Source organism: Gossypium raimondii, chromosome 5, assembly GCF_025698545.1.
Source record: "Gossypium raimondii isolate GPD5lz chromosome 5, ASM2569854v1, whole genome shotgun sequence".
In the NCBI taxonomy this organism is placed as follows: domain Eukaryota; kingdom Viridiplantae; phylum Streptophyta; class Magnoliopsida; order Malvales; family Malvaceae; genus Gossypium; species Gossypium raimondii.
In genome coordinates this window covers 26377013-26392386 of record NC_068569.1, presented here as the reverse complement: position 1 = coordinate 26392386, position 15374 = coordinate 26377013, and the positions used below count along the sequence as shown (strand labels likewise).

The following is a 15374-nucleotide window of genomic DNA, read 5'->3' as shown; positions in this document are numbered from 1 at the left end:
ACGACAGCTTGGGAATGGTGTAAGGCCAAAAAGATTCACATCCTGTATCCTCGAATTACAGCAGGAAAGGATTGAGAAAGAGCCAGCTCTTATACTCTTAAATTACAGTGGGAGGAAGATGGTTCAAATTTTATGTCCCAAATTACAGTGGACTGAGGCTTGAAGATCACAGCGATTAAACCTTGAAGATTACAGTGAGGCAATCCGATTAAGTAAGAGATGAGTGTTACCAACCGAACAAGATAGCGTTCTGGCATGTTGGTAATAGAACCTTGATGAAGAACGAGGAATGACAACCCAAACATTAAAAATGGATCATTCTCATGACATTCTGCATTCATGCAAATATCATTCATACACATCTAGTTAGGAAATTTTGATTCTAAACACTAGGCATAAATAGGTCCATGAAATGGATTTTGCAGGTCATGTTCCCCAGAGAATAGATCAATGGAGTTACCCATACCCCTGAAGTTGCAGTGGGATGGATTGAAGTCATCATATCAAGTCCTATCTCCCTGAGCAGCAGTGGAATAGGTTGAAGATTACAGATCCTATCTCCTTAAGCAGTAGTGGAGTAGGTTAGAGATAACAGATCTTATCTCCCTAAATAGTAGTGGAGCAGATCGAAGACGGCGAATCTTATCTTCCCGATATAGTGGAAAGCAGATTTAAGCCACTAGTCATATCTCCCTGAACAGCAGTGGACTAGGTTGAAGATTGTAAATCCTATCTCCCTGAACTTGCAGTGGAGTGGATTAAAACCACAGATCTTATCTCTCTGAAGTTGCAGTAGATCAGATCGCATCCAGTCTTATCTCCCTGAAGTTGCAGTGGAGCAGACGAAAGAAATCAATCCTATCTCCCTAAAGTTGCAGTGGAGCGGATTAAAACAACATATCTTATCTCTCTGAAGTTGCAGTAGAGGAGATCGCATCCAGTCTTATCTCCCTGAAGTTGCAGTGGAGCAGACAAAAGAAACTAATCCTATCTCTCTGAAGTTGCAGTGGAGCGGATTAAAACCACAGATCTTATCTCTTTGAAGTTACAGTAAAGCATATCACATCCAATCTTATCTCCCTGAAGTTGCAGTGGAGCAGACGAAATAAACTAATCCTATCTCCCTGAAATTGAAGTGGAGCAGATTAAAGCCACAGATCTTATCTCTCTGAAGTTGCAGTAGAACAGATCGCATCAAGTCTTATCTCCCTAAGCAGTAGTGGAGCAGACAGAAGAAACCAATCCTATCTCCCTGAAGTTGCAGTGGAGTGGATTAAAACCACAGATCTTATCTCTCTGAAGTTGCAGTAGAGCAGATCGCATCCAATCCTATCTCTCTGAGGATGTAGTGGAGTGGACTAAAACCACAAATCTCGTCCTCCTAAAGTTGCAGCAGAGTGGATCGAAGCAACAAGACACAGTGGACTGGAATGAAGCTACTAAAAAAAGAGAAGCATCGAAGAAGTCAATATTTGGCGAGACCGGGCAAAATTGGTCTTTCTTAGTCTTTGCTATGTTATCGTTACACGACAACGAGCAAAGAGGGGCAGCTGTACAAGCCCATTTTTTGCCCGCCCCAAAACCCAAATTTCTACAGGCCAAATTCCTAAGCCACATAGCCTAAATTAAACCCAAACTAACCCAAATTGAAACCTAGACCAACAAGCCCAAAAACAACTAAAACATTTCAGCAAAAGAAACTAATCCCTAACCCTAGGGCGCCGCAGCCTTTGCTGCTCCCATGTGCGCCCTCGACGCGACACCGCTTTGAGGTTCTGCTACGCCACCACCCTTACACCAAAATAGAAGCTTTAGTCTCCGTTGACCTCGCTTGAACACGCAAGCAACATGAAAAAGAAATAGGAAGCGAGATCAAGAGCGAAGCAAGTGAAAAAATATAAAAAATTTGATATTTCGGCTTTAAAAAGCCCAGAAAAACGATGTAATAGGGGGATTTCAATGGAGAATACAAAAAAACATTGCTGAATCAATAAAAATGAAAAATCTTTGAAGAAAGGTTCTTATTTCCTTTTTCGGTCTCCGAATTTATTTATTTATTTTGTTTTTTTCTGTTTTTTAAAGCACACACACACACACACACACACACACACACACACACACACACACACACACACACACACACACACACACACACACACACACACACACACACACACACATATATAAGATAAAAAAGGGGAAAAGTCGAGAGGAGTCCTTACCTGCGCCGTCGCCGGACCTAAATCGGAAAAGGGGAGGGGTTGAGGCCTCTCCTCTTCGATTTTAGAGATTGAAAACCCATATTCGGGTTCATATTGGAACACGGGCAAAGGGAGGGTTTCCTCACACCGCGTCGGCCTTTGGCCACGGTGACCACGCGGCGAACCGCTGTCGAGTTTGCTGGTGGAATTTGGAGGGCCCAAAAATGGGTGTTTATTTTTGTTTTATTTTATTTTTTTGAATGTGTTAAAACAAAGCTAGGTTTTTAGGGTTTCTTTTTTGAAGATTTTAGAAACGGCGCGTTTTCCCCCCATAACCCGGGTGTCAACCCGACCCGCAACCCAGGATCTGCGTGTTTCCATATTAATGGGATATTTTCGCGTGAGATCCTTCCGCTTTTACGCCTTAATGCAATCTAGTCCCTTTTGTTTCTTTAATTTAGCTGTATAACTTTATTTTTGTTTCATTTTAGCCCTGATCAAAGCAATGCGTTTTGAAGGGAGGGATATATGCCCTTCTGGTCCCTTTCCTTTCACGCGTGTTGTGATTTGGTCCTTTTAGTGCTTTTCTTTTTTAATTTCGACACTAAACTTTGTTTATTTTTATTTTAATCCCTAATCTGTTATTGTAATCATTTTTCTACTAAATTAATTATTTAAATATTTTTAATGCTATCATTATTAATTTTGTATTAGCATTTATCATCATCATCATCATCATTATTATTATTATTATTATTAATTATTATCATTATTAGTTTTATTTGCCCTTTTATTTATTCGTTAACATATTGAATAGTTTTGTTTTTTAGGTTTATTTTATTCTATAAATATATATCTATATATATGCATTATGCTTGTACATATATTTTATAATTTATTTATGCATACATACAAACGCATTTTTATTTTATAATATATGTCTATATATATCTATATACCTTTTATTATTTTCCTATATACATATACATACATACATACATGTATCTTTTATATTTATAATTTCTAAAATATGTATATATACACATATATTTTATAATGCATATCGATCGTACATACACACTTTTTTTATAACGTATATACTTATATTTTATCTATTTTTGTATTTTATAATCTATATACCTATATATGTAAATATTTATGCTTTTATATTTTATAATCCATATACATATCTTTTATTTATTTTCCTCATTTATTTATTTATTTGTATGTCCGTTATTATTATTTATTATGCTTTAGAATTTTTATTTGTTTATTACTCGTTATTGTATATACGTGATTGATTTTATTTATATACATGTGACTTCTTATTTATTGTCTTTGGTTTTTGCTTGTATTATTTTTACTTACATCATTATCATTGTTATTCCATTACACCCATTTTTATTTAGATTTCAAGAAAGAAATTTTAAAAATATAAGTAACTCTCAGTATTTGGGATCTTTGAGAGAATTGAGCCCTAACGTATTGGGTTCCGATTTTCTTCGTTGAATCTAAATAATCGAGATTACTTCTTTAAGGATGATAAAAGACTCATTATCGGGATTCAATATGTTGTGTCCTAACGCGTTGGATATGACACGTTGTTTTCCCGAGATGAGGATTTTTTTCTAAAAATTAATAAATGCAGTATTTTGCATTTAGATTTGAGAAAGTCGTGCCCTAACTTACTGGGTTTCGATTTTCACAATGAATCTAAATACGTGAATATTTCAAAACTCAAGTTTTAAACGATATCGGGAATTAAAAAAGATCGTGTCCTAACTTACTAGATATGATGTTTTTTTCTCGATTAACGTGAAATATTCTTATTTTCCCAAAATTTTTAACATTTTAATACAAGGATCGTATTTTTTAATTCTTCAAAGTTTTCAATTTTCGACATTAAGACGTTAACTAATTGCCTAGGTACCAATTTTGGGCGTTACGAGGGTGTTAATCCTTCCTCGTACGTAATCGACTCCCGAACCCATTTTTTCTAATTTCGTGGACCAAACTCGTTGTTTTAATAAAATCAAATCGTTTATTAAAGATAACCACTTTTCGAGGTGATCCGATCACACCTCATCAAAAAGGATCGGTGGCGACTCCCGTTTTCGTTTTCATTTTTCAAAACCCAAGTTGACCCCGTTCTGACAAAAAATGGTGTCAACAGTTGTAATCTACTTGTGCTTTGTCCTCTTTGTCCCTTGGAACTCCTCTTTCAATTTGTCCCAAGCCTACTTTGGTGTCTCTCAGGCCATAATCCTGGTGAAGATGACATCTAACACACAATTTTGAATGCAAGACATGGTTTTATGCCTTTTTGTTCTTTCATCAGCATCTTGCCTGATCTGAGCCACTGTTGGATTGGCTCTAAGTGGAGCTGGTTCAACATCTGTGTTGACCACTTCCCATAGATCAAATGCCTACAGGTAGGTCTTCATTTTGACCACCCAAATGTTAAAGCCTTCTCCATTGAAAACTGGTGGTGCAGCTGGTGAGAAGCCTGATGAAACCATCGATTTTAAAGTTTACTTGTTACAGGTCCACCGAGACAAGAGCTCTATATACCAATTGTTGGTGTTAGAGACAGCAAGCAAGCTGGTTCAACCTTTGCTTGAACGGCAAGACTCGTGACTTGGTGAAGAAACAAAGTAAAAACTTGAATAAGAACAGAACAAAATTGAAGGCAAAGAAAAATGGAGAGTATATGGATGAAAAACAAGTTGATTTCTCATTAACAACCAAATAAGGCATTAAGCCATTACATATATCAGTCAAGTTGATCAAAGCAAACAAATTTTCACCTAAACAACTACCTAACACCACTAAGTTACATTGAAACTTGCTAATTTAACTTGTACATGTTGCTTTGCTGAATTTTCAGTCAATCAACACCTAATTACATCAAGATACAGTCACCAACTAGGTTCAAATCTAACTAGATTACAAAATGATCATTTGAGTAACAAAATGAAAACAAACAGAATAGTAGCATCGTGCTTCAGCTGCTGCAAAGCTTGGCTCGATTACATGTACTGCTCCTTGCTGCATGAGCTGCATGGATGCCAAACTTCAACACTACAGCCAAATTCGATTTCCCATGTTGTCCAAGGGGCACCGATTTGCTTCTCCAATCGTTGAACCAACTCACCTTGCACCGATTGCCTTGACTGCCAAAGCATTGCCGCTACCATATGTTCTTCATAGAAGCTTTGTTGCTTCGATTAGTTGCTCTTGCAAATTGTTGTAATCTCCTTGTGGCAACCAAATTGGATAATTCTTCATTGCCAGTCTGTCGCACCGATAGTCTCAAGTACTAGCAACCAAAATTCTTCAAATCTTTGCCTACTATTTGCTACTGCCGTTGTGCTCCATTTAGCTGCTGCTTTGCTCCAGTAATTGTTGCCGCAAGTTTGTTCAAAGTATCCCCATCCCCTTCAAGATCTGTTGTCGTTTTCTCGTTCAGTTCTACCGTCAAATTGTTTCCTGTTACTTTGCTCCTCTTCGTCAACCAGCTTGCTACCGTTTTACTTCTCTAATTCAGATGGCGTTCGTTCGCCTTTATGTTGCTGCTGGGGTTTGGCCTTTAATTGGCTTTCAATCAGCCAAAAAAAATTGTTGGAGTTATCGATCAAAAATTGGTTGCTCATTGTTTGTCTTATGACGTGCCTTACTTCTTTTAATTTTCACTAGCAAGATTAATCTATTAGTTGATGCATTGTTTGAGTAAAATTGAAATTACTCGTGGTTAGGCTTCATTAGTTAGAGTAAGTACTAAAAGGAATTGACTTGATTTAGATTTATATTGTTTAATTTAGGATTAATTTAATTTGAATTCATGCATGATTAACTTGTCAGTTTTGATTTAAAGATGAGTTGTTAGGTTGACGATCATTTGTAGCATATGGTTATTAATTAGTAAATTCGGATTAAGGATAGAAATTAGTTATTGTTAATTAGGTTACATTAAAATTTTTTTAAGATTAAAACTAGACTAATGGCTATCCAAATGATAACTTAGGATTATTTTTAACGACGTCGTATAATTTTCTCTTGAAGCGAAAGAGTTGAGCGAATTGTGGAAAGTGAAAATTGTGGAGGATTCCTTGCTTCTAAGTATCGAATGCTTAGATATTTCCGTTTGCAATCACTAAATTTTTATTGTCTGGTTAATTTAATGCATGCCTTCGTAATACTTATTCATGAAATTGATTTAAGTTGGTTTTGATTGTGCCTATAAATTATTTTTACCATTGTAAAACTAATGTGTCGGAATCTTTTGAACATAGTCGGCATGCCCCGTGGAGTATAAGCAACTATGTGTGTGAAACTAGTTTGGCACCTAGATGTGGCGTGTACTCAATTGGCAAGTCTCCTAACAGCTAGAGGCATAGGTTCCACAAGTAATTTATTTTGCAAAGATCTCAACACCTATGGGCGTCAAGCTAGAGGCAATATCGGATGTGGACTTTGTGAGCATGAGATCTCATTACAAGGTACTTCTAGATTGCCTTTTTTTTTCCCTCTAACAAGGGAATAGGTTTGACTTCTGGACTCAGTTGTGAGCAAAACTTTCAAATTGATGGACTCCATTGCCTCTGCCCGGTCAAACTCTTTAATTATTAATAGCTTGATCAGAACAAATTAGATTAGATTGAATTAAATAGAATGAAGAATTGTGTATAATTTGAGAGGAGATTGGGCGAAGAAAAAAGAGTAAATAGAGTAGAATCCATTTCTTGTCATGATGTTTGGAGAGGTAAGCTCTTTTTAATTTTAAATTTGGCTTATCAAAGTTGTTTTGTTTTAGAGCTATGACATATATAAAATAAATTAAGAGAAGATGCATATATTTTTTAATTACTTTTTCTTTTATCAATCATAGAAATAATGATTTTATCACCAACAGAAAAGGAAACAAACTAAGCACACATGGCAATCTTTTATTGCTGGCTGTCAAATTTATTTAAATATAGTATTACATAATATAAAAGAAAATAGTAGTAGTGCAAACTATTTTATTTTGTTTGGACAGCCTCACCACCACACACAGATTGCCTAGATACGATAGACAGCAATTAATCAAAGCAAAGCTAGATTAATTAGGCACGGAACTGGCGAGGATATTGGCGGTTAATACTTGACCTTCAATACTTGCCCATGCGGTGTATCCAAAACCGGCTGTATCAGTAATCCGATCTTCGCTCTTGCCGCCGTGGCCGGATGTAAGATTGTTTGCAACTTGTCCCCAATCAATAGGGTCATTAATTCGGAACATCTTAGTAGAGACCTACAATTGATAAATGAATGGATTATCATATATGCTGTAATATATTTTATTTTTTAAAAGAAATAGTTAAGCTTTAATATAATTACCATGTGAAAAAAGTGAAGTCAGTCTGATGCTATACCATGGGAAAGAATTAATTAGAAACTGAGAGATTAATATTTACCTGATTATCAGAGGTCCAAAAAATTATCCACCTGAGGCAACGACCGACTTTATACACAAGAGCTCCGTTCAGATAGATGGCTGGCATAGTCTGCGTAAAAGTTGTTGTATGTGGATTCTCGATCGTTCCCGCGGCAGTTTCGTAGTTCGAAAAAGTCAATACTAGATTCTGGCCAGCACCAGCACCATTTGTAATAGTGCACTCAGTGGTAGCAGTAGTAGAAGCCATTTGTAGTTGGTTTATACAAATTTCAGCTATATACTGAGTCTGATTTTTGATTTGCTTGTCTTGTGCTTCATGCAGGGTTCCATACACACATATTTATAGCATAAAATAATCAAGTCAAGGAGGTTATAGTTATTTAGCTTGAGCCAAGTCAATAAGATTTTATTAATTAACCAAGGTTATGACTTCATCGAGAGTTCTAACTACATTTATATCCTTATTACTATAAAACTGTTGTCCTTGCTTTTCCTTTTCTTTCAATTCATTGTCCCGAAAACAAACAATATGCTTTTTCCATAACATAAATCTATATATTCATATGATTAAGCTGCCCTCCTATCTATTGAAAATGAAAAGGGTAAAATGGCATTCACATCCCTATAACCATCAAACCTTTGTCTTTTTCTTTTTCAGGTTCATTGCATCGAAATGATGCACTCCCACCCAAGTTTATACAATCAATGTCATTTTTAAATATCGTGACTAGAATTTCAATATATAACATGGTTAGCAGCATTCTTAATTTTGTGTAAGATTTTCACTAAATCTTGACATGGTTAAGATTACAACTATTAATCATTGCTCAATATTTATTTGTGTATTTATTTATTAATCCCCTTGTTCTTTTAAATTTGGTATTGTCTTGTTATGTGTTTATTTTATTATTGTTATTATTGTTATTATTCATTAATGTTTTTTTTTAGTATATTTGTATTAAGGTGATGTATGTTATGTGATCATTGTCATTATATATGCTATGATTTGTTTATTAATACACTCGTATTGTAGTCATTCGTTAGCTTAATATTTTATTCGTGTATCATTTTAAATACTATGTTAATTTTAACCCAAGCATAAAAGGAAAATTTCAAAATAAGGCAAAATTTTATATTTGGGAGCTTTGAAAGATTGTTCCCTTACTTACGGGGTTTCGAGTTTTTCGATAAATCCGAATATACGAACCTTTTTTTAAATAAAAAAACACAATTTTTTAAATTATCTCGGGAATTAAAAAAGATCGTGTTTCAACTTACGGAATATGACTTCTTCTCTAAAACCGAGATAATCAAAAATTTCTAAAAAGAAAAAAAAACTTTCGGTGTTTATTCTTGTTTAAAAGAAAATAGATAAATAAATAAAACTTTCGGTGTTTATTCTCGTTTCGAGATTTAAGATATTGTGTCCTAACTCACGGGATACAATTTTTTTTCTCGATTGACGTGAAATACGCCATTTTCTAAATTTTTAAGTGATTTTAACAAAGGGATCGTATTTTAAATCTCTTCAAAATTTTTAATTTTCGACATTAAGACATTAATTGATCAATTAGGTACCAATTTTGGGCGTTACGATGGTGCTAATCCTTTCCCGTATGTAACCGACTCCAGAACCCGTTTTTCTGAATTTCGTAGACTAAAATTGTTACTTTAATAAATTAAATTTTTACGAGGTGACCCGATCACACCTCATAAAAATGATCGGTGGCGACTCCCATTTTTGTTTTCAAAATAAAAGTCGACCCCTTTTGTTTCAAAAAATGGTTTCAACAGCTTGGCGACTCCGCTGGGGACAAAAATAAGAGAGTCAAGCCATGAGTTTATTATTTCTTGTCTTTTTGTCGAAAGTTGATAATTTGGTTTAACTATATTTATGACTTAACTATATTTATATCTTTATAACTATAAAACTTTTGTCCTCTTTCAATTCAATGCCCCGAAAACAAATAATATGCTTTTTCTATAACATGAATAGACATAAATCTATATCTATAGCAAAATAAAAAGGATAAAATGACATTCACATCCCTATAACCATCAAACCTTTGTTTTTTTACTTTTTCAAATTTATTGCATTGAAATGATAAACTCTAAGATGGACTATCCCTATATCTGTACTCACCATAATTATATTTTTCGTCAATTTATTAATTAATTTAGTTAACATCAACCCTAAACAAAGAAAAAATTGAAATGAAATTCATATCCCAATAACCATCAAACCATCTTTTCAAGTTTATTGCATCAAAATGACCACTCGATCTCCATTTATTAAAATGTGCAAGTCCCATATCCATACAAAAGGTTAATTAGATGACATTTGTTTCCTTACATTAAGCCTTTGTTTTTGTTTTCAATTTTATTTGGGCCATTGCCAAAGTTTTTACTATCAAAACCAAATTTTCAATATGTAACATGGTTAATAACAGTTCAGTTTTGAATAAATTTTTTACAACATCTTGACATGGTTAAGATGACGTCTATTCATTAGTCAGACTAAGTCGCTTCGGCACATCGAGACTCATATACTATCCAACTTGGTCTAGCGGTAAAAAATATTCAAATTATTTTTTAATTTTAATTCCGATCCATTTAGACTTTCTAAAAATTAAAATTATTTTAGTGTAATTGATTAGTAAAATTAATATAATAATTCAATTTTTGTTGATGTCTAAAAGTTGGATTCAAGGTTGAATTTTCTAAAACTAACTGTTTAAAACTTTACATCAAGGAGTTGTGAGATGAGTACAAAGTAAGATAGTTCTATAAAAAAAGGGACTTGAATATTGTACGGAAACCAATTTGTACGGCGGTCCGACGACCATGACCAGGCCGGAGGAGAAGAGAGTGAGAGAGAATTTTCAATTTTTTTTTTTATAAAAAACAAGGGCTAGAATGATTTTTTCAATTTTTTTTTTTTTAGCTTTTATAGGTTATACAATACAACGCCGTTTAGGGCTGATCCCAATAGCCCTAAAACGGCACAGTATTGGTCCCTGCCCCCACTAACCCGCGCGTCAACCCGACCCAGAAGGCAGATCCCCGTGTTTTTGCTTCAATGGGCTATTTGCGCGAATAGTCCCTCTGCTTTTATGGCGCAATTCGATTAAGCCCTACCTTATTTTTTTTGTCAGCTAATTTTACCTTGTAATTTCTGCATCGTTTCATTTTGGCCCACTTTGCAATGCCGCGCATAAGAATTCGGGATATTTCCTCAATCAGTCCTCCGTACTTTTCGTGCGTTACATTCAGGCCCTTGTCAGCCCTTTTATTATTTACAATCTATACCTTTTAATCTCATTTAGTTTCAAATAAATCCTTTATTTATTTAACTTTAGCTTTTTAAGGATTTTTTTATTTTTTATTTTATTATCATCGATTTTTTTGTTTTTTTATAATTATCATCATCATCATCATCATTATTATTATTATTATTATTATTATTATTACAGCCTCAATTTTACCCACTTTTTTTATTTGTCCTTCTAATATTTCATAAACTATTTTCCTCAATATTTATTTGTGTATTTATTTATTAATCCCTTTTTCTTTTTAAATTTGGTATTGTCTTGTTATGTGTTTATTTTATTATTGTTATTATTATTATTTTTGAGTATATTTGTATTAAAGTGATCTATGTTATGTGATCATTGTCATTATATATGCTATGATCATTTATTAATACACTCGTATTGTAGTCATTCGTTAGCTTAATATTTTATTCGTGTATCATTTTAAATACTATGTTAATTTTAACCCAAGCATAAAAGGAAAATTTCAAAATAAGGCAAAATTTTATATTTGGGAGCTTCGAAAGATTGTTCCCTTACTTACGGGATTTCGATTTTTTCGATAAATCCGAATATACGAACCTTTTTTAAATAAAAAAACACAATTTTTTAAATTATCTCGGGAATTAAAAAAGATCGTGTTTCAACTTACGGAATATGACTTCTTCTCTAAAATCGAGATAATCAAAAATTTCTAAAAAGAAAAAAAAACTTTCGGTGTTTATTCTTGTTTAAAAGAAAATAGATAAATAAATAAAACTTTCGGTGGTTATTCTCGTTTCGAGATTTAAGATATTGTGTCCTAACTCACGGGATATAATTTTTTTCTCGATTGATGTGAAATACGCCATTTTCTAATTTTTTATGTGATTTTAACAAAGGGATCGTATTTTAAATCTCTTCAAAATTTTTAATTTTCGAAATTAAGACATTAATTGATCAATTAGGTACCAATTTTGGGCTTTACGAGGGTGCTAATCCTTCCCCGTACGTAACTGACTCTCGAACCCGTTTTTCTGAATTTTGTAGACCAAAATTGTTATTTTAATAAATTAAATTTTTATGAGGTGACCCAATCACACCTCATAAAAATGATTGGTGGCGACTCCTATTTTCGTTTTCAAAATAAAAGTCGACCCCTTTTGTTTCAAAAAATGGTTTCAACACCTTGGCAACTCCGCGGGGGACAAAAATAAGAGAGTCAAGCCAGAAGTTGATTATTTCTTGTCTTTTTGTCGAAAGTTGATAATTTGGTTTAAAGTTATGATCCTTTTGTTCCATTTCATTTTCATGGGCTGGGACATTTTGTTGGCTTTATTTGTTCAAGTTTCTCGATATATTTTTGCATGTTGCATTTGCATAACCGTCCAGTTATACCCTTTTAAGTGGGAGTGAGAAACTATTCCTTCGTGAGGTTTTCACCTCCGTATAGGATAATGGATCGCTTTCGGGATACATCTGTACCTATGTCTTCATGAGATTTTCATCTTCGTATAGTCATAGGGAAATGTATTCCCCTGAACTGAACTCGGTCCGTATGAGCCTATAATGGGTGAGGATCAAGGAATATGCTGGCTCAGGTACCCTTTCTTTAGAACCAAACCACAAATAGTGAACCATAAGAGCCTACCCTAAGTAGAACTGCACCGAACCACTAGTGGTTGACCGAGTAGGTACCCTGTTTATTATTTCTTACTTACTTTAAATTTTAGTCTTGTATAAAATGTACCGAGTTGTTTTGTTTTGATTGTGTTTGCATGACATTTTCATCATAAAAAAAGGTGTCGATTCACGTTCAATTACTAAATGGAGAGCTTGTCATGGAGAACAAATTTCTAGATAAAGTGAAAGATAATACGGTTGTTCGAATATGGTCAGAGAAAACACAACTAGAGAAAGGTGATAGTTTGACGGAGGGGTACGAATCAGAACTATGGGACTTCACTCGTATCAGCGTGACTCAAAACAATCTTCAGGAGTTGAACAAAATATGGGTCCAATGGGATGATGAAGTCAAGCAGTTATTTTACTGTAATTATGGTGATCTACATTATCTACTCGATATCAAGGTGGACAAATACTGGCTCAATTTTGGAATTTCGCCTATAGTTGTTTTACCTTTGGGAAGGTACTTTTGGTGCCGTCAGAAGTATACAACCTTGCTTCGTTGCCCGAGGATTCAAGCTGACAAAGCCTATTCTAGAGCCGTCAATGTCCTGACTTTTGTAAAGAAGTTAATGAGCATCACGGGAATGAGTGAGCAATGGGTCATGGCTCGGATAAAGCAAAAAGAAGAAAGCAAGTGTATCCATTGGAAAAGTTTGCGAGATTCGATTTTGACACACCCTGATAAGAAGAAAAGGGTCGATGTTTTTGCTTTAAGCATTTACGGGCTGATTATTTTCCCTAAAGCGCTAGGACATGTAGATGAGGCAGTTTTAGACTTGTTTGACCGACTTGATAAGAGGGTCACGCCTGTCCCAGCAATTTTGGCTGAAACATTCATCGAATGTGCGCAACTCTTACTAGCTTGGTTTCACAGCCACTTTTGGAAAATAAACAAAGTTTCTTATCGGGTATTCTACGAGAGCTATTCTCCATTGAAAGAATTAATGGCTACACTGAGGCGAGACGACATCTCGGAGGAAAAATGGACAGCTATCCTCCAAAATCTCCAAGACGAAGATGTCGAATGGAGAGCCCCTTGGATGATCCCCGATAATTAAATTTCAAAGCAAGATAATTAAAACAAACAGATTAGTATAATAAATTTATTTATTTATTTAAATTCCAAAATTATTATTTTAGAAAATTTTTAAAATTTCAACTTTCTTTATATTTTCTTTAGATTTTTTTAAAAATGTAAATTTTGAAATTTTATTATTATTTTGATTTTTGGAATTTATTTTATAATTTTATTGAGAGAAAACAAATTTGTTCATTTTCAAATTTGTCAGAGACTAAAGAGATATTTCCATCAATTTGTTATTCCAATTGTAAAATGCAAACTCTAAACTCTTATTCGAGTTGACTCGAATAACTTAAATAAATTAACTCAAAATTTAACCTTTTTTTATTTTTTTCAAATCAAATTTTACTTGCCTTAATATTTCCACAATGCCATCTTTGCCAAAGCCCGCCACGAGCCTATCTTGAACTATGCAGGGAATTAATTGAGTCAAATATGTGCTTAGAAACTAGAAGACTTCTAGCCTTCGACTTGTACACTGCCAAATTAAAACTAACTCGAGTCTGATTTTCACGAACACAGTGCCCTAACTTTTCAAAACCTGCATCCAAAAGAGAACCTCTCTTCAACGAAACGATCATACATTTTTCCCTCCTATGACCAAGTTGCCTCCACTCCAAACGAGTTGACTTCGACTCCGTAACAGACGATGGATGTCTGATTTCACTGGTCTATGTAGAACCTTCCAGAATATAAAAACTGTCAATTCTTTTACCTTTTAACAAAATGGGAGCTCCACGAAATACTTTAATGTCGCTCGACTTGATGTTGATTCTGCATCCTTTCAAGTCTAAAATACTTAAGGAGATGAGATTCTTTCGTAAATTAGGTACATACCTGATATTTGAGAGTGTCCTAATCATCCCATCGTGTATCTTAATTTTAATAGTACCAATACCAATTACCTTACTAGATGAATCGTTTCCCATGCACACAAATCCACCTTCAACCGAACTGTATGTGCAAAACCATTTCTATTGGGACACATGTGGAAAGAACATCCCGAATCTAGGATCCACTTGGGCGTGAGCTTGGAGTTATCGCTCGTTGACACTAACAAAAAATCATCACCACTTTCATTGGCCAAATTAGCACCAACTACATCTTCCTCGTTACTCTCAATAGTTCTTTTATTTTGAAGTTTATAACAATCTGCTTTGACGTGACCTAACTTTTTACAATACCTACACCTTTTGTCTCTTTTCTTTGATGCTACCAAAACGAAAGCTTGCCTATCTGCCTTGCTATCCAAACCAAACTCATTGTCAAGTTTGTCTCTACTCAACAAATGACTCTTTACATCTTCAAACGAGAGTTTGTCTTTGTCATAAATCAGGGTCTCCCTGAAAGACTTGTATAAAGGGGTTAAAGAGCACAATAATAGTATAGTCTGATCTTCATCGTCAATATGAACCTCAACGTTCTTTAAATCACTCAAAAGAGTAATGAATTGACTCATGTGATCTCTAAGAAGCTCACATTTGTTCATGTGAAACATAAATAGACGTTGTTTCAACACTAAACGGTTAGCTAGAGACTTAGTCGCATATAGAGTTTCTAACCTTTTCCACAATGCGGATGAAGTCTTCTTCATCAATACCTCCTGCAATATCGTATTCGCGAGGCACAACTAGATTGTAGATGAGGCCTTTTCATCAAGCTCTTCCTATTCTATT

General features: G+C 34.4%; 1 protein-coding gene across 1 annotated transcript; it reads right to left on the bottom strand.

Moving 5' to 3' along the window:
* Nucleotides 1-7117: 7117 nt before the first annotated feature.
* LOC105771033 (hypothetical protein) lies at nucleotides 7118-7966 on the bottom strand. The gene is made up of 2 exons (XM_012592432.2): nucleotides 7658-7966; nucleotides 7118-7494 (listed from the first exon to the last, which is right to left on the bottom strand). The coding sequence occupies exons 1-2, from the start codon at nucleotides 7883-7885 to the stop codon at nucleotides 7303-7305; spliced, it is 420 nt and encodes a 139-aa protein (XP_012447886.1). The 5' UTR covers nucleotides 7886-7966; the 3' UTR covers nucleotides 7118-7302.
* Nucleotides 7967-15374: the final 7408 nt, after the last annotated feature.

Excerpts from the sequence above, each read along its gene's own strand:
- LOC105771033 (XM_012592432.2), bottom strand. The coding sequence starts at position 7,885 with ATGGCTTCTACTACTGCTACCACTGAGTGCACTATTACAAATGGTGCT. Across the intron at positions 7,495-7,657 it reads TTTGGACCTCTGATAATCAG|GTCTCTACTAAGATGTTCCG; the intron begins GTAAATATTAAT and ends TATCAATTGTAG.